This window comes from Triticum dicoccoides, chromosome 7B (genome assembly GCF_002162155.2).
Source record: "Triticum dicoccoides isolate Atlit2015 ecotype Zavitan chromosome 7B, WEW_v2.0, whole genome shotgun sequence".
In the NCBI taxonomy this organism is placed as follows: Eukaryota; Viridiplantae; Streptophyta; class Magnoliopsida; order Poales; family Poaceae; genus Triticum; species Triticum dicoccoides.
The window spans coordinates 139,095,602-139,113,930 of NC_041393.1; the positions used below are offsets into that span (position 1 = coordinate 139,095,602).

Below are 18,329 nucleotides of genomic sequence, written 5' to 3' on the forward strand. Positions count from 1 at the left end.
TAACTTCTGTTGCAAAAAAAATCTACAACCGTTTCTACAACATGATCTCTGTGGCAAAAGAAATCTACAACGTAACCTCTGTTGCAAAAGTTTCCGCAATACGACCTATGTTGAAAGGTTTCTGCAACATTATCATTGTTGCCGTTGTCGAGCGTGTGAGTTAGCTGCTCGATGTTGCCACATCTGATGGCTGGCGACCCGACCGATCTTTTAGAAAGATCAGCCGACGGACATGTAGCACGCCCCTTTACGTTATGTAGCATGGCAAAAATAAGTGAAAATGTTCCTAAAACTATGGCAATTATTTGCAAAATGACATGGATTTTTTGGCATGTTTTCAGACCATGGATTTTTTTAAGAGCATGGCATTATTTATTTATTTATTTATTTTTTACACCAATATGATTTATTATTATGTTGGAACATGGAAAAATTATTGGAATTAGAATGACTTTTTTAACATACCTTTTTAAATTCTTTTTATATACTTTTTACAGTTTTACCGACATGGCATTTTTTCGCCTTTCTCAAAGCACAATTTGCTTTTTTTTCCAAAAGAATATAATATCACGAAATTTGCCATGTTTATATGACTAACCTAACATGGCACTTTCTTATTTTGTTAGACCATGGCATTTTTATTAGTTAGAACCATGGTAGTTTTAGTGTAGGTAGCATGGCATTTTTATTATTTGGTATATGTCATTATTATTATTATTTAAATGATGATATTTTTCTTTTTATATACCATGGAAATTTTTATAATTGGAGCATTGTAGTTTTATTACTTTAGAGCATGCCATTTTTCATTATTCGTACACCATAACAATTTTTTATCTGGAACATGGAAATTTTATTAGATTTATCATGTTATTTTCTTTAATATATACTATTTTACATTTTATCGACATGACAATTTTCTGCCTTTCTCAAAGCACGGTTTTAATTTTATGTATGCCTTTTTTTAGTTATTACGCAAATCTGCCACGATCAATCCCTGGTCAATTTGAACATTATGGTATTTTTTATTATGTGCATCATGGCATTTTTAGTGGATCATCGCATTGTTTCATCTTGTTTTGATTTTTCTGTTATGGCGAAGAAAATACATATCATGGGAACTTTATTTTTGGATAATGACATTTTTATTGTTGATATCACAGGAAAATGGGCTTTTTTGGGTCCAATTGTTCGGCTCAGATACGTACATTACTTTTTTAGCGTCTTCTTCCCTCATCATAAGTCCTATTTCTATCGCTCCCGTAGCCGCATTCCAACCAAATTCTCCTTCCTTGCACCAAGGTACCCCATGCCATGAAAAACCGTTTGCGACGAGAACGACATTTCCACAACAACCACAGCTACCACATCAGCTCTGCTCACGACACTACCGATTAATCCCTCCCACTGTTTTTAACGTCCAAGCCTTTTCTCACACGCTTAGCCGTTGCAATTCAATCTCTACACCCAATCGCGGGCACAAAATTCTCTCGCTACCAGAAGACCCAAACTTGCAGGAAATGTCATGGTTTGCACCTGCGCTCGCTGCCACTCCACACCCGTGCAGCCGTGCTATAAAACCAACGCCACTCGGTGCACACTAGATCATCACCAATCACCACCAGCTTCTTGCCCAACAGAAGCACAAAGGCATTCACCGAGGAGGAAAGCTGAAGGCACAGCAATGGCAGCTCTCAGCTCCACGGCCGCAGCCATTGCCATCCTTGCGCTCGCGACCATGGCCGGAGTAGCTCTAGGAGCGACGGCGGGGACAGAGAAGGCGCCGGTGATCTACATTTTCGGCGACTCGATGTCGGACGTCGGCAACAACAACTACCTCCTCCTCTCCATCGCCAAGTGCAACTACCCCTGGTACGGGGTTGACTACGAAGGTGGCTACCCCACCGGGAGGTTCACCAATGGCAGGACCATCGGAGACATCATGGGTACGTAAGCTGCTTGTTTCTGCTGCTCCACATCCACATGAATGGCAAAATGTGATGTGTTTTATTCGGGGGTTTGCGTGTCTGCAGCTGCCAAGTTTGGCGTCCCACCGCCGCCGCCGTTCCTCTCCCTGTATATGACCGACGATGAGGTTCTCGGCGGCGTCAACTTCGCGTCCGGCGGCGCAGGACTTCTCAATGAGACCGGCATTTACTTCGTAAGCGATCGAGCCATGATGTTTCATCTCCTCGTTAATTGTTGCAGAATATGCTTTCTTTGGCAGCCGGAAGCATGATGATATATGGGGTCAATGCGATCTTGCAGGTCGAGTACCTGTCGTTCGACAACCAGATATCGTACTTTGAGCAGATCAAGAACGCCATGATCGGCAAGATCGGCAAGAAGGCCGCCGAGGAGGTGGTCAATGGCGCAATCTTCCAGATCGGACTTGGTACAGTTTAAAAAACATTTGATTTGCTTCAGATGATCAATCAGTTGCCCCGCACGCAATGTACAAGTTGATACGACGAGCATACCCTTTGCTTTGCAGGGAGCAACGACTACGTCAACAACTTCTTGCGGCCGTTCATGGCGGACGGCTTCGTGTACACCCACGACCAGTTCATCGGCCTCCTCATGGAGACCATCAGCCAGCAGCTCACGGTACGTAAGACCGAACGACGCCAGTAAGCTGTAAGAGTACCACGTACCGTTGACGTAATTATTTTGTTTCTGCAGAGGTTGTACCATCTCGGGGCGCGTAATGTGTGGTTCACGGGGCTCGCGCCGCTCGGCTGCATCCCGTCGCAGCGCGTCCTCTCGGACAACGGCGAGTGCCTGGAAGACGTGAACTTGTACGCCCTTCAGTTCAACGCCGCGGCCAAGGACCTGCTGGACCGCCTCAACGCCAAGCTCCCCGGCGCGCGCATGTCCCTCGCCGACTGCTACTCCGTCGTCATGGAGCTCATCGAGCACCCAAAGAAATACGGTAACGATCTGCACATGCCAAGGGATCGACGCACTGTCTGTCTTGCAGCGAGCTAATGGTCATTCGATCCGTGCGTGCAGGTTTCACGACGTCCCACACGTCGTGCTGCGACGTGGACACGTCGGTGGGGGGCCTGTGCCTGCCGACGGCGGACGTCTGCGACGACCGCAGCCAGTTCGTGTTCTGGGACGCGTACCACACCTCCGACGCGGCCAACCAGGTCATTGCCGGCCGCCTCTACGCCGACATGGTGAGCGCCGGCGACGTGCAGGAGGGCAACACCACCGTCTCCGACGCGCCTCGCGTCGTCCGGTCACCACGCCCCGTGCCTCCTTCCCGGCCCGCAGTGCGTGGTGGCGGCAACACCACCTCCGCCCCCCGCGCCGCGCCGGCCGCGCGGCCTGTGCATGGCAACGGCACCACCTCCGCGCCCCGCGCCTCGCCCGCAGCGAGGCCTGTGAATGGCAACGGCACCACCTCTGCGCCTCCCGTCGTCGGATCATCCTCCCACGCCGCGCCGCCTCCCCAGCCTTGAACAATCCGATCAAGCAGACACATTTTCGTGTCTCGTTCGTCTCCACTATACGTCTATACCAAACATGTACTTTGACACTCGGTGAATTAATCAAAGCAGAGAGCAGATTATGCTACAACACTACTACGTATTCATACTGGAGTATGATTCCTAGGTCACAACGTTTGCGTCGGCTTTATCGTGAAGGATATCGCGTTCCCGTCAAGGTCTTCTACGAGACGGCGTATCAGCACGCATCTCCGAATCGATTTACAAACGGGTTAACCTGAATACGCCATATATGGAAACAGAGTACCGGCTTCCCTGTAGTTGATACTGAAAATATCTGCGTCTCCCACATCCAAAAATCGACAAGCCCGCCCGCACCGGCGCGATGATGAGCTCGTTCTTCGGGCCGGTGGATGGGGTACTAGGCCTCGTAATGGCGTGGCTTCTGATCTTGTTCCCTATTGTGGGGTTCTTAGCGGTAATTGCAGTATGCCTCTGGAGCCTCTGCGGCGGCGAGCGGGCGGCAGAAGCGAACGCACCCGGACGACGATTGGGCCGATTGGCCGAGGTGATGGCGGCCATTGAACGGGCGGAGCAGATGAGGCCGGCGACGGTGGCGCCAGCGCCGGAGCTGATGGTGGAGCTGGGGTACTTCCCGTACTCGGCGGAGGGCAGGCGGGCGTCGGAGAGGCTGGTGTGCGCGATCTGCCTGGAGGAGCTCCAGCAGGGACAGGCTTGCAGCGAGGTGCCGGTGTGCCGGCACGTGTTCCACCGGGACTGCATCGACGCGTGGATGAAGAGCCAGACCACCTGCCCGTTGTGCAGGCGGAATATCGCGGCCGGGTCAGAACGAGTATCGGCTGCCATTGACATGGTTTAGCTTAGCGCGCAAAGAGGTGTCTAGAGGCGCTGATATGTTCTTTTAGCCGATCTTGCTAAATTTTATTAATCATGAATAGTGTTTACAGGTACTCCCTCCGGTTCTTTTTACTCCGCACATTAGCTTTGTCTAAAGTCAAAGTTTGCTAAGTTTGACCAAATTTATATTAGAAAATATTGACATCTATAACATTTAATAAATATAGTATGAAAATATATTCCGAGATGGATCTAATAATAAATGTGTTGTTATGTGAATGTTAATAATTTTTTGTATAAATTTGGTCAAAGTTGGATGAGATTGACTTCAGACAAACCTAATATGCAGAGTAAAAAGGACCAGAGGGAGTACATAGATGGGTTCATATGTCATGTCAAGTCATACATGGTTCCACCACTATAGATATACTCAACCCTTCACAAATCATATTAGACAAAAAAGTGATTTAATTAAAATAGAGATTCAGTTATTTCAAAATAGACATTTCAGTCATTTGATTAATTAGAAAACTATTTTTGTTCTTCATAAAACGGGATTCGATTATTTTAAAATTGTGATTCGAACAACTTCAAATGTTTCAGTTTCATGTTTAAAAAAAATGATTTCAAAGATTACAAATAAGTGATGCAATGTTCCACAAAAGTTTGATTTAAAGAATTCCAAAAAAGTTCCAAACTTCAAGTGATTTTAATTATATCAAAAAGTGATAATTGCGAACCAACCTGTGGTTGGATGGTTAGGAGGATAGTCCTTGGGTTCAGATTATTTCAAATAGTGTGACGAACAATTTCATTATTTCAAAGCTATTATGATTTTTTCAAGTTCTTATCTGGAAAAGGTGGTTTTAATTATTAAAAATAAGCAATGTCAATGTTTCCAAAGAGTTTGATTAAATAAAACAAAACTGATTTACTATTTCATGGAATGTATTGCAATTATTTCAAAACTATGATTTTGTTATTTAAAAATGGCTATTTATGATATTTCATTAAATCAAAAAATATTTCATTATTTAAAAAAGTGATTTCAATTATTCCAACTTCATAATATGATAGAAACAATAAAATTCAGACCGGTCAAAATGTATCTGAGGTTGGTCTTGTTTTAAAGGTCTTAGCAACCTGAATTGAGATAGTATATAACAAAATTCAAGAGTGAAATTTGGATTTAAAAGTTGCCAGTCATTTAGAACGTCGCAATAAAAACAAAAATGGTGACAACTCGTGTGCATGCAACTGTATTCATATGCCTGTTCAAAAGTTGTTAGAGCATCTCCAAGGCCGGTCCTCAAAACAGACAGTGTCTTTGTTCCCTAACTAATCTGGACTCGTCCTCGGACAATGATACGGGAGCAAACCATCTAATCATAACCTCTAAACTCCAGCATCTATTTTTTTAGCCCATGAGCTCATATTAAATATCCCTATAATTTAAAATATACAAAAGCGACAATACTTCTAGTTACAATCCAACTAAGTTTTTAAATAAAATAGTTCAAATTTGAATTGAACTCACTCATATGTTCTAGTTGTCCTCTTTAATCGCTCACAAATAGTCAATCAAATCTTCCTTGAGCTACTCATGAGTTGTTTGATGCCAAATTTATGCATTTGGACAAACTCATCAAACGTGGCCTGATTCTGATGTGGAAGTTGGATGAGATCACCCATGTTGTCAAATTACAGACCTCGAACAGGGACAGCATCGTCACCCTCATCTTTTATGATCGTGTTCTACATGATCACACAACATGTCATCACCTCCCACAAGCTTTACATATTCCAATGTTTAGTAGATCCACGAACAACTGTAAAACGGGCTTGGAGCACTCCAAATGCCCTCTTCACATCCTTTCTAGCTCCTTGTCTTTAGCAAAGTGAGATCTTTTCTAGTGAACTAGCTCAAAGATGGTCTTGATGAATGAGGAGGATAGATGCCGTCGATGAGGTAGTAGCCCATGTTGTACTAATGCCCATTGATAGTATAGTTGCAAGGAGGATCTTTCCCTTCAGTCAAACCTAGCAAACAATGAAGACCGCTGCAGCACTGTAACACCCCAATAGTTACGCTACAATGATCTCGTACTAAAGATGCCATGTCATCGCATTTTGCTAAGCTTAATTACCCTTCATAAAAAAACCAAGTCAAATTCAAGTTTCAAATTGCAAGTCAAAATATTTATTTTTTCAAACAGTAAAACTAAAATATTAATGATACCGCAAGTATTCTCCAGGCAATTATCATGTTGAAACCCAACCCATTTGAATTACTGTTTAGTCCCTAGTAACAAGTACTCACTCCATAAAATTAGTACAAAATTGACTCACTTATTTTGGCACGGAGGGAGTAAATAGCAGCAAGTGCATTTAAATTGTCCTTTTCAAAATAAACAAATACTCCCTCCGTTCCCAAATATTTGTCTTTCTAGGCATTTCAAATTGACACAACATACAGATGTATGTAGACATATTTTAGAATGTAGATTCACTCGTTTTGCTCCGTATGTAGTCATTTGATGAAATTTCTAGAAAGACAAATATTTGGGAATGGAGGGAGTATGTACCTTTTCAAATGGCCTGAAACTTTTTGTGCAGATCTGGTATGTCACAAAGTATTTATGTACAAAGTTTGACCTAAAAATAAAATCATTTGATAGCAAAAGAAAATCATTTGACGGAAAACCAGACAAGCGGACGGATGTGGATGATGTTGAATGGCAAACTACATTTGCATAATGTGATTCGCAAGTACGTGGGACGAATTGAGGGTCCGATTTGGAGATGTCCTTACACCGTATATAGATCTAATGTTTCAGAAAAAATGTTGTGCAGATTATACACTTGAAATGACCACAGCGCTCTGCAGAACCACACGAACGGTGGATTCTTCACCATTAGCTAGCATCACCGTTAGAGCATCTTCAATCGTTGGCCCCCCAAAAAGCGCGTAAAATCACCGTCTGGGAGCGAGCCGACGCTAAAAATCAGCGTGGGGGCAAGTGGGTTCGCAGCCGCCGAACCCAGGGCCGCCCACCAGACATCGTTTATGTTTTAAAAAAAAGAGTATGCGGCAAAGTTCGACTATAATTCGGCTAAAATTCGACAAACTGGGCATATATTCGACATGTTCGACATTTTACATAGCAAATTTGTTAAAAAAAAGGCCGCAAACTACAACTACGGGCCGAAGAAGTCGCTGAGCGCGGCGAAGTCGCTGCCGTCGCCGCCATCCTTGCCGTCGTCGAGGCGAGGGAGGCCACCGGTTTATATAGCCCCGCCGTGTGTACGCATGGCGGGAGGGGAGGCGTCGCCGCGCTGCCCGTGATGCGCCGCCCGTGATGAGGAATCAATGGCAAGGCTGACCGGCGGCAGCCTTGCCATTGATTCCACGCGGAAAACCGAGGCGTTCCGACGACGACGAGGCGCGTGTCGCTGACTCGGCGGGCCCGCGGCTCTTTCGCGCCAAAATCGCTCGCCCCGGCATCCCTGGACACCCCCAACGTGCCGGGTTTGGTGTGGGTCCATCGACACTGATTTTGGCCCAAACCAGCAAAAAACGGGCTCCTGGAAACGTGAGTGGGCGTTTTCTCGACACCAGCGCGAAAAAATCGCCTGGGGGAGATGCTCTTAGGGCATCTCCAGCCGCGCCCCCAACATGCCCTCCCCAGGCGATTTTGCCGCGCCGGCGTCAAATAAAGGCCCCAGTCACGCCCCCAGAAGCCCGTTTTTCGCCGGCTCGGGCCAAAACTGGTGCCGGCGGACCCAGGCCGAACCCGGCGCCCTGGGGGGCGCTTGGGGAGCCGGCACAAGCGAAAAAGGCGTGTGGGCCCGCCCTGGAAGCGACCCGAGGGCCTCTTCCCGCCGTTTCTTGACGCTTTTCCCTCGCATCTCTCCCTCCCGCCATTCTCTCCCTTTCTCCCGCCAAACCCCCTCCCGCTCGCCGCGAAGAAGCACGCCATGCCGCGCGCGGCAGCAACCGCGACTAGCGCCGTGGCCCAGCCGAAGCAGAGGAAGCCGAGGGCGCCGCCATCAAAGCCACCGGGCCTGTCGAACGCCGAGTGGAGGGTGAAAGTTCAGCGGCGCGAAGCAGTCACCGCCGACAGGCGTAACAGGGCCATAGCCAAGAAGGCCCGCGACAACGCGGCGCGCGCGGCGGCGTCTTCCTCATCGGTCGACCAGGCGGGGATGAATCCACCCGTCGTCAGCCATGCCTAGTACGCGCCCTGGGGACAGCAAGGCGCCGGATCTCCATGGGGTTCATCGTCGCCCGGCTACGCCGACGGCGACGCGCACGGTGGGTTCAACCCAAACGTGACCTTCCCTCATGGTCACCCCGCTACGCGTCCAGGCCCGGGCCGTCCTACGCGAAGAGAAGACCGAGGCGCGGTGGTCGTCGCTAATGAAGAAGAACGCCATCAAGCTCGACCTGCTCCGGGCGAACGTCGCCGCGAAGAAGAGGAACACCGACATGGCTTTTCTGATGAGCGGGGCGGACATGCTCCAGAGCAACGACGAGAAGCTCAAGGCGTGGTACCTGGTGCAGCGCGGTCTCATTCTGAACGAACTGCCGACGGCAACGCCGACGACGCCCACGACCACACGGACGCCAAGCCCGAACGACGCCTCTACATCGCCGCCCAGCAGTGCCGAAGCCGCGCCGACGCAGCCTTGCACCGAAGCAGCTCCGACAACGACGAGCCCGCGCACACCGACTCCGCCAACGCCTGGAGCCGACCCCGCCGAGTGAATCGGTGCGCACGGCGGCCCTCTGTTTTTTTGTAACGCCAGACTACGTCCGTCCGATCGGCGTCTTTTGAAAGCGGGAACGACCAAGTTTGAATTTCCCGCATCCTGAAGCCGGCGCGTGGGGTCGTGACTGGGAGCTAGGTCGCCCCAGGGGCCGAACTAGCGCCGGCACGCCCCCCGGCCGCTCTATTTAGGCGCCCTGGGGGGCCGAACGGCCGGAGATGCCCTTAGTTTTACCAGTTCCCAAGTTATCGCCGGACGCCTCTGCGCTTCAAACAGCAGAGAGCAGATTTTACTAGAGCACTGTATATGATTGTTACTCCCGTTTCCGTTTTCGTTAAGGTCTTCTACGAGACGACGTATTAGCATCAATCTCCGACTCGATTTACAACCTATTAACTCCTTAAGAATACGCCATATAGTACCGGCTGTTGTTGATTCATACGGAGTACGTACCAGTAAAGATCTCGTCCCGACAAAGAGACAAGCCCGCTTGCATCTGAACTGACCGATGAATTCGACGATGACGACGACGTTGTTCGGGGCCGTGGACGGGGTCCTAGGCCTCGTAATGGTGTGGTTTTCGATCTTGTTCGTTGCAGCGGCGTTCGTGCTAGCTTTAATTACAATAATATGCCACTGCGGCGGAGAGCGAGCAGCACGAGACAGCGCGGCAGAGGAGAACGCGGCCGCCGGAGACTTGGCGAACGCGCAGGCGGCGTATGAGCTGGCACTGGCGGCTTATCAGCTGTTCCGAGGACGATCAGCGGAACAGAACGCGGCCGCGGAAAGTTTGGCCGTCCTGCGGACGGGATATGAACTGGCGCGGGCGGCGCACGGACTATGCCGAGGAGGACCAACGGCGGAAGAGATCGCAGCCGCGGAGCGTTTGGCCGCGTTGCTGGAGGCGTTTGAAGGGTTGATGAGGCTGGCGGCGCCGGCGCCGGTCGTGGAGCTGGGATGCTCCCCGTACTCGGCGGAGGGCGGGCGGGCGTCGGAGGAGCTGGTGTGCGCGATCTGCCAGGATGAGTTCCTGCAGGGACAGATGTGCAGCGAGGTGCCGGCGTGCCGGCACTTGTTCCACCGGGACTGCATCGAGGTGTGGAGGAAGAGCAAGACCACCTGCCCGCTGTGCAGGCGGAGTACCGTGGCCGGATCGGAACCAGTATCAGCTGCTGATGACATGGTTTAGCTTGGTCATGGCGTCGCCTCTGCGTGATCGATTCAGCCGTCTTGTGATCTCGTTGGGCCTCTGCGTCGTCTCTGCGTACAATATAGTGGGAATAGAGATGTAACTTTTCCGTACCCATCGGTAGGTGTAGGATTATTGGCATGAAAATCAGGAGGAGAGAGATTAGTGGGGAATGTTCAGTACATCGACATCGGTTGCAATATGTACATTGCGGGGTAAATTGTTTAGAACTAACATGCAAGTGACTGGTTATAAAGTGCAATGTTGCCAAAGTACCTTAGTTTTTTAGGCTGTTCATGGTCATGGCTTCGGCGGCGGCAATAACAGCGCTGAATAAGATTTCTTCATATACTGCTCCGATGAGACGATTGGTCCTATCATTGGGGACGGATTTAAAATCCAGTCTTTTCAAGAAAGGATGATGTGGCGGCGGCGGGGGTTTACAATGTTCTCCGTTGTTGGATTCTTTATGACAAGCTCTTTAAACCATGACCAATCTTTGGTTACTTTTTTTGATAGAATTTGAATAAACTATGAGCATGACGAAACCTTTATAAAGCAGTAGTTGTTTTTTGCCATCTCATATTTGTTTCCGCCATGTTTCAGGATGGCTTACGGTTTGAAATCGTAACTATGTAACAAGATCGAGCCTATCAGAAACTATGAAGGACATGGCTACAATTGTGGCATCCAAATTGTAGCCTTCGTGTGCTACTCTCTCTCTCTCTCTCTTTCTCTCTCACACACACATGCATGTATACATGCAACAAAAAAGAATAGTGCATGGAAGTATGTCATTGCCAAGAATCCTTTGGTTGTGAATTTTCAAAAACTATTATTTCTCAAACCATCAAACTCATTGATGATTTCGATTCACTTTCATTGTTGGCTTCATCAGTCCGGACCTGCAAAACAAGATCTCATGTCGAACATGCTTCGATGATTCTGAAATCGCCACATTACTGTTACTTATTGTACTATGTTATTAGCACTTAGTTGTCAAGTTATTGTATATTAAAAATATTAGTAATCATCAATTTATGCCAACATAAAACTTTCTTCAAGGTAGGTATATGGGCTGATATCACTTTGTACTTGTTGTTACCACTTGAAAACTCTCTCTCTCTCTCTCGCTCGCTCTCTCTCTCTCTCTCTCTCCCATTCCAGCAATCTATTCATCGTAAGCCCTTCTAGCAGCAATCCAAACGTCCCTCTCTCCCCCCTCTCTCTCTCTCTCTCTCTCATAAACTATTACCTAGTAACTATACAAAATTATTGTCGTAATTTGAGAGCGGCCATTCGAAGCCAATGCTCATCTGCTCCCATCCCTGAACAGTAAAATCAAAAATAGCAAAAAATATATTTAAAAAGCTATGCAAGGTGCTCTGGTATGCTACATGTATGTGCAGACTTTCTGGTGAATGGACATTCGAGGAGCTCGTGGAAAAAGAACAAAAGTCAGTTCTCAAAGAAACTAAAAAGTAACACTTTTGAGATCCGATTTTGTTACGAGGACCCGATATTGTTTTTCTTTTTTGCCACGGGTTCCCCGAATAACATTTCACCATGAAAATTGGCTAGCTGCAACATGCGCTATGAGGTGAGCCAGCAACACGCGGGGGATGTGTGCGGGGTTGCGGAGATGGGGGCGAAGGGGACCAAAATCGTGCGACCCTATACTCGACAATCAAACCGTTCGGAAGGTAGCCAATCACAATCTGGATCGGTCGGTCGACGATGAGCAGTGTCCCTAATGAGCAGAGGAAATTGCAAAAACCTCCGACTAATGGGGTCAATTTTGCACAAAACACGTACTCTCCAGGTTTGTTGCACAAAAACCACCTATTGGTGGAAACCGTTGCGGCTACCTCTAATCCATTATTTGACTATATTGGCATGATTTCTGCTGAGTGGATCCCGTTTGTAAGTGCACAAGCACAACTGCCAAAAAATATGTCACATCTGTAGGCAAATAAAAACTGCAAGTACTCACAGTTTTAGTTGCTCATTATAAGTTTTTAAAAAACATAATATTAAAAGAACAAATACCAATAAATTGTATATACCACATACTAATTGGGGAACTTTTAGCTTATTTAGCCCACATGTTTTGGAGATATTGGCTATGCCACTTGTGCAGTTACAAGCAGGACCCACCTATTAAGAATTATGTCTAACTAAAAGAACAAATAATAAATGCCACACATGTGGCACAAAGCACTCTAACCTAACGTTTTTTACAACTAAAGTTGTCATCCGAAAAGAAAAAACAAACCCAAAAAACTTGAAACTTGTCATCCGAAAAGAAGTTGTCATGTTTGACAACTAAACTTGTCATCTTTGTGTCACTAAATTAATAACAGTAAAACTGAGCCTAATCCCTGCTCCCTCATGAATTAGGAATTTCTAGCCGTTTGATTTCGTTTGCTAAACGTTTCTGGCCCTCCGATCTAAAGCTAGCGCTACGTTAGCCACGAACTGGGCCGAACGTCGTAAGGGCAGCTACTCCCGTAGCTATTTTGGAGCCCTGACATTAATCGGGCCAGTTTTCCTACTCGGCCCAAGGCTGTGAAGCCTGCTTCAGCCTTGACAAAAAAATAAAGCGAACGAGCACCTCCCTTCGCTGCTCACGATGCCCCTCCTCTCCCAGCCGCCGCCCACGATGGCATCTCCTCCCTCAACAAAACACTTGATGCGTTCTTCTTCCATCCAGCCTATCGAGCCTCACGAGGGATTCCAGTGCGGGTGGGGATCAATCCGAGGCGAGGCTTGCCAGTGATCCGGCGCAGGAGGGGATCAGCCAAGGCGACGCCTGCGAGGATGCAGTGCTCGACAGGATCCCACCGGTAGCAGATGTGCGATGTTTCCTCCTCCCCGTCACCGTTGCTCCTTGGTCCTTGCCGCAGCCACTCGCGCGCGTCGCCGCCAGGTTTAGGTCAATCTCTTCTGTATATGAGAGGCCGTCCGATGTGGAGCGCCACTAGCCTCAAGGGAGATTTGAAGGAGGCCGGGTCTTGGAGCACCGAAGACATGTGCTTGTGTCAGCTTGATGCCACTCCGCCACTGCAAGTTATTGGCATAGGTTCAGCCGCTCTCTATCGTTTTTCGTTTTGTCCATAAAAAATGTTTGTTGGACTGAAAATATTTATCACTTGCAGTTCTATATAATTTGACAATCCTGGTATTCATTGCTCCCAGTTGCTTGAAGTAAATAATTAGATAAGTACATTTGGTGGTGTTGTACGATGTGAAAGAACAACGTTTGTTTCTATCAGTTAGTAACTGAAGAATACATCTAAACTGACTACTGTCAAGAATACAAATTAGTGATAGAGATGATGCTATTTAAGGATTAAGAGGTACAGATTAATGAATCCATTAGAATCCAAGAACATTTCGGTGGCTCCTTTTTTTCACTATGTATATGTAGCTGGCTGTACAACAATTCTTTGTATCTAGCAAAAGTTCCTTTTTGTTAGTGTACTGTGAGATTCTAATATAAATGTCCATTTACTGTGTCCTTTTTGGCACACAATAGTGTAGTTTAAGAAAGAGGATAAATGTTGCAAAAGAGCTGATAACTTTTCCCTTATGTAGATTATTAGGAGATGTGAAGGAAGTTTGAGTGGATGAGTTATATCCTATCCATGATACCTGGTGTACAACTACCCTGCAATTATCCATCGCCGGCGAGTGGCGCACATGAGTCGCCATTAAGGTCCTGTTGCGATGGTTATATAGCTCCTCAATTTCCGGCAACTGTTTGCTGCTAGAGGTGACCCTCTACCTCGCAGGCGGATTACCATGGTCGACTGTCACTGGATTGACCGGCCCCCGATTCACCTGCATCCCGTGCCTCGGCTTGATCGACTGGATACCATCAAGCGTTGGATTCCTTCGGGTGCCTTGCCGCAGCTGAATCTCCTTGAGCGCGTCGTCTCCCTCCCGCACTGGATCCCCTTGGATATTTCAATATTGTTCCGTTCTTAAATTATGTTCCTGGAGACAAACGCAGGAAACTGAGGTACTGCTACGCTGCCTGATCTTCCGTCTCCCCAACGGATCTCCTCTCACATGATCTTGCGACGGTTGTCGTGCAGGTATTGACTTCCGTTTCTACATTTTAGATAGATCAGTAGGCTAAATTTTCATCATGGAGATGACTAAGCATGCTTTCTCTGTCTTGTGCACTATTCTTCAGTACAAAATATTGCACCTGTCAGGCAGAATTGAGAGGACTTGAATGGGATAAGGACCACTGCTACATCGGCTAACATAGCAGCAAGGATTCACTTACTCGGTATTATCCATTGCTCTAGCTGTATATAACCATGCAAGTTAGGTTATATCGATGAATATGATTGAGAAAAAAATCTTCATACCTTACAACAATGTGATTTATTTCTGGTTGTATAACATCTATTTATGGTATGCACTCTCGAATATGCTTGCAACAGTCGAGTAGAAGGAATACTTACTGAAGTTGCCAGCATTTCTGTCTATGGTATTTGATCGTTACGTACTACCACCATTGTTTTTTAGATGTATTTTTAATTATTCTTCTATTTCTCCCATTTACAATGCGAAGAGGTTGCAACTTTCTGTAGTCCACAAGTAAATCGTTGATTGATTATATGTTGTTCTTTGGTTTTAGAAAAAATAAAGCATAATGATATAAATACTTCTCAATATTTGAGATATAAGAATGTCAATATTAGAATTGATAGTGTGGCATTTACCTATCTATGCATAAAAAATTAACTTGCATTTTTACTTCAATGTTTATGTGGAACAAATGGATGTATTTGGGACACCTCTTTGGTTATTCCATACTTATCCAGATGACTACAACAAGTATTTGTTTCACACTGCCATTGGTTACTACATACTTTATCCGGAGAACTATAGCAAGTGTTTTTTGGCGGGACTATAGCAAGCCTTTGTTTCAGGACATTGCTTTGGTTACTACACATGTTTATCCGGAGGACAATGGCGAGTCTTCCTTTTGCCGGACTATAGGAAGTCTTTCTTTCATAGCATCCCGTCATTGCTTTCCTTCACTCTACAACAAAAAAGAATGGTTGTTTCGCAAAAAAAAAGAACAAGAAAGAAAGGTTTTTATGAGGTCTTTGGCTCTTCCTACATGAAACTTTTATGTAACTACTTGGTCAGCAGGGGGCAGCATCCAACAAAAACATAGTGTTGCAGACTACATGTGGAGTTCGTCCAGCTAATCAGGTAAGTGTGCTACAGTACCCATGGCTGTCAATATCTTCTTTTTTGTTTTAATTGCTAATCTGCTGATTTTGCTTCTTAGTTGTGTTAGATTGCCATACATGTGTTGTCTCTAGAGCTCCAGAAACCTGTGACGATACATGTTGGTTGAACGGTCAATTCCATTGTTATTTCAATCTATTTTATCATTTTCATGAGCAACGTTGTTATTTCAATCTATTTTATCATTTCCATGAGTTATCTTGTCTTCATGTATTTACAAAAAATATATATATATATCTGTCAAGAAAACTTCAAAAGAGACGGGCGCAGCAACGCGCACCAACAATGATCTAGTTTGCCATAAAAACGCTCGAAGTTGCCATGTGTTCATGCCGCACATGTGCCACTTATCAGGGGCAAGAAAAAGGAATCATGTCAACATAATCAAATGGCGGATTAGAACTATCTGCAACAGATTACACCAACATATGTTTTGTGCAAAAACATGAAAAGCATGCGCTCTCTGCAAATTCATCCCCAATAATTGTTGGTGTGTGCAATTTCCTCAGTAAGCGAGGCCTTAACTAAGAGCATGCTTGGATCCAAGGGACTATTTTTAGTCTGACTAAAACTAGTCTCTTTTAGAGGCTAAAGTTCCAATCACCCCTGACTAAAGAGAGGCTAGAACTAGTCTTGAGACTAAAATATTTTAGTCAGGGGAACCCTACTAAAATGTGGATCAGTCCTCTCTTTCCTCATTTAACTCCTCTCCTTTAACACATGCGAGTTCTGGATTGGAGGATAATAAATGCTCATTAAATCGATTTTAGTCTATTTAGTATTTGTATCCAAGCATGGGTGAGGCTAACAAGTTTTAGTCCCACTACTTTTAGTCATGGGACTAAAACGTATCCAAGCACCCTCTAATTTTTTCATAGTTGAGCTTTGGGCCCGAAACCCTAAGTAGCTAACAGCCATGATTCCCAAGGAAGTATCCAAGCCTTTTAAGTCATCCGTACGAAGTTTATCCTGCAATATTCTCCTGTTCCAAATCCTGAAACCAAGCAGTATTGTACTACTACCAAACTATACTACTCCCTCCGTCTCAGTTTACAAGTCCTACACGCGGTACTGTCTACGCGTATACCTAGGTTGTCAATTCTATCAACCTAATATGAACTACATAACATAAAAATTATACCTTTTGAAAATAGAATATCTGAAGTTTATATTGGTATATCTTTTGTAATATATGACTTGTATTAGGTTGGTCAAATTGACGATCTACGGGGTACGCGCAGGTACTGAAAACTGAGAGAGAGGGAGTATATCAGAATCCGAATGTCCGAGTACGGTATCCATCTTGCCATTGATGGAAACCAATCTCTAGAGCCCTTAAAATACCGAGAGCGACCACGGCGATGCCAGCGACGGCGGCGGACATCGCATATATCGTGTTGTATTGTGCGTTCTGCCTGCTACTGCTTGGCGTGTGCTACTTCTCCAACCCTAAACCGGAGAACGCGGAAGGACAAGGACGGGTCGCGCAGGCGGCGGCGGCGCCAGCGGTGCAGATGACGGCGGCTCCGGTCGTGCTGCGGTACTTCCCGTACTCGACGCTGGGCAGGAGGTCGTCGGAGAAGAAGCTGGTGTGCGCGATCTGCCTGGACGAGTTCCTGCACCGGGAGGCGTGCGGCCAGGTGCCGGCGTGCCGCCACTTCTTCCACCGGAGGTGCGTCGACGTGTGGAAGAAGAGCAGCCATAGCTGCCCGCTTTGCAGGCACTACATGGCGACGGGATCGGAGCGCGTATCGGCTGCCGACGACATGGTTTAGCCGGGACTTCAATTGCGAGCCGTAAACAACGAGAGAATTTGTACTTTCCGTGCTCTCGACTTGCGATTCTCTGACGCTGCCAAGGTGTTTGGATTGGGTCCGTCGAGAGACTCCAGACTTCTGGCCGGCACGGCCTTTGTTTTTCACGGGTTATTCTGTTTCTTCAGATAGGGACTCCTGTTTTTTGATGGGGTTTTACAGTTTAGCTGCACGATCAGTTTTTTCAATGTGGTCAGTCAATTCGGCGAAGATGGAAGGAGGCGGTAGCGTGTACCACCAAGGCGCCGCAAACGGCGGCGCTTCGCTCGCCCCGGGGACATCGGGAAGGCCTCCGCCAGGTACGAGCCGCAGCCAGCGTACGCGCGGGGGCAAAAATGCTACTTACGAATCAATTCTAGGTAACCTTTCGCACCTTCCTTCTCCATTAATCAAAACTTTCCCCCTGATTTTCAGGGTGGGCCCGGGCGCCCCTAATGACTAATGATAGCCCTCCAAATAAAAAAAAAGTACTTCCTTCGTTTCAAAATAGATGACTTAACTCTGTGCTAAGGGAGTACGTTTCAGGGGGACACGGCGATGGGCGCGGGGGAGATGAACAGAATGTCGGAAGGACGAAGAAGGCATCTGGCCGTTCCTTGCATCAGATGGCTGGAAACACATTTGATACATCCAAATTAACATATCAGTCGACTTACCTCTAGCCAATCCCAGTGTTTCAACTTGCGCTCTATATGCCCTCAAAAGAAAGTACGCGCGCTCTCAGTTTTTTGAGTTGGAAAATACTTTTTGCTCTATATACATGTGTATATATGCTCCATCTAAGATGCTTGTAGCGACACCTTTATTACTAAATAGCTGCAACGAGCTATTTTTCGCAAGGAGCAAAAGATACTAGATAGGTAATCCTCTTACAAAGTTAATTAAAGAAAAAAAAATCTAAACTACGAGACAAACACGGCAAGCATAAGGAGTGCACCTTCCTTGTATGCAACCATCGTGCCACCT

At 46.5% G+C, this 18,329-nt stretch overlaps 2 protein-coding genes and 1 long non-coding RNA gene across 4 annotated transcripts; all 3 read left to right on the top strand.

The window, feature by feature from the left end:
- Window positions 1-1,628: 1,628 nt before the first annotated feature.
- Window positions 1,629-3,577, top strand: LOC119336128 (GDSL esterase/lipase At5g37690-like). Its single transcript, XM_037608147.1, has 6 exons — window positions 1,629-1,946; window positions 2,034-2,161; window positions 2,269-2,395; window positions 2,495-2,607; window positions 2,683-2,932; window positions 3,013-3,577. The coding sequence occupies exons 1-6, from the start codon at window positions 1,685-1,687 to the stop codon at window positions 3,465-3,467; spliced, it is 1,335 nt and encodes a 444-aa protein (XP_037464044.1). The 5' UTR covers window positions 1,629-1,684; the 3' UTR covers window positions 3,468-3,577.
- Window positions 3,578-3,888: 311 nt separating this feature from the next.
- LOC119335884 (probable E3 ubiquitin-protein ligase ATL45) lies at window positions 3,889-4,335 on the top strand. Its single transcript, XM_037607936.1, has one exon. The coding sequence runs from the start codon at window positions 3,889-3,891 to the stop codon at window positions 4,333-4,335; it is 447 nt and encodes a 148-aa protein (XP_037463833.1).
- Window positions 4,336-12,923: 8,588 nt separating this feature from the next.
- LOC119339847 lies at window positions 12,924-16,168 on the top strand. 2 transcript variants are annotated; one of them, XR_005164213.1, is made up of 5 exons: window positions 12,924-13,354; window positions 13,870-13,990; window positions 14,067-14,372; window positions 14,474-14,572; window positions 15,448-16,168. It is a non-coding gene; the product is annotated as an uncharacterized LOC119339847 (long non-coding RNA). The 2 variants fall into 2 exon arrangements; XR_005164212.1 differs by having other exon boundaries at window positions 14,474-16,168.
- Window positions 16,169-18,329: the final 2,161 nt, after the last annotated feature.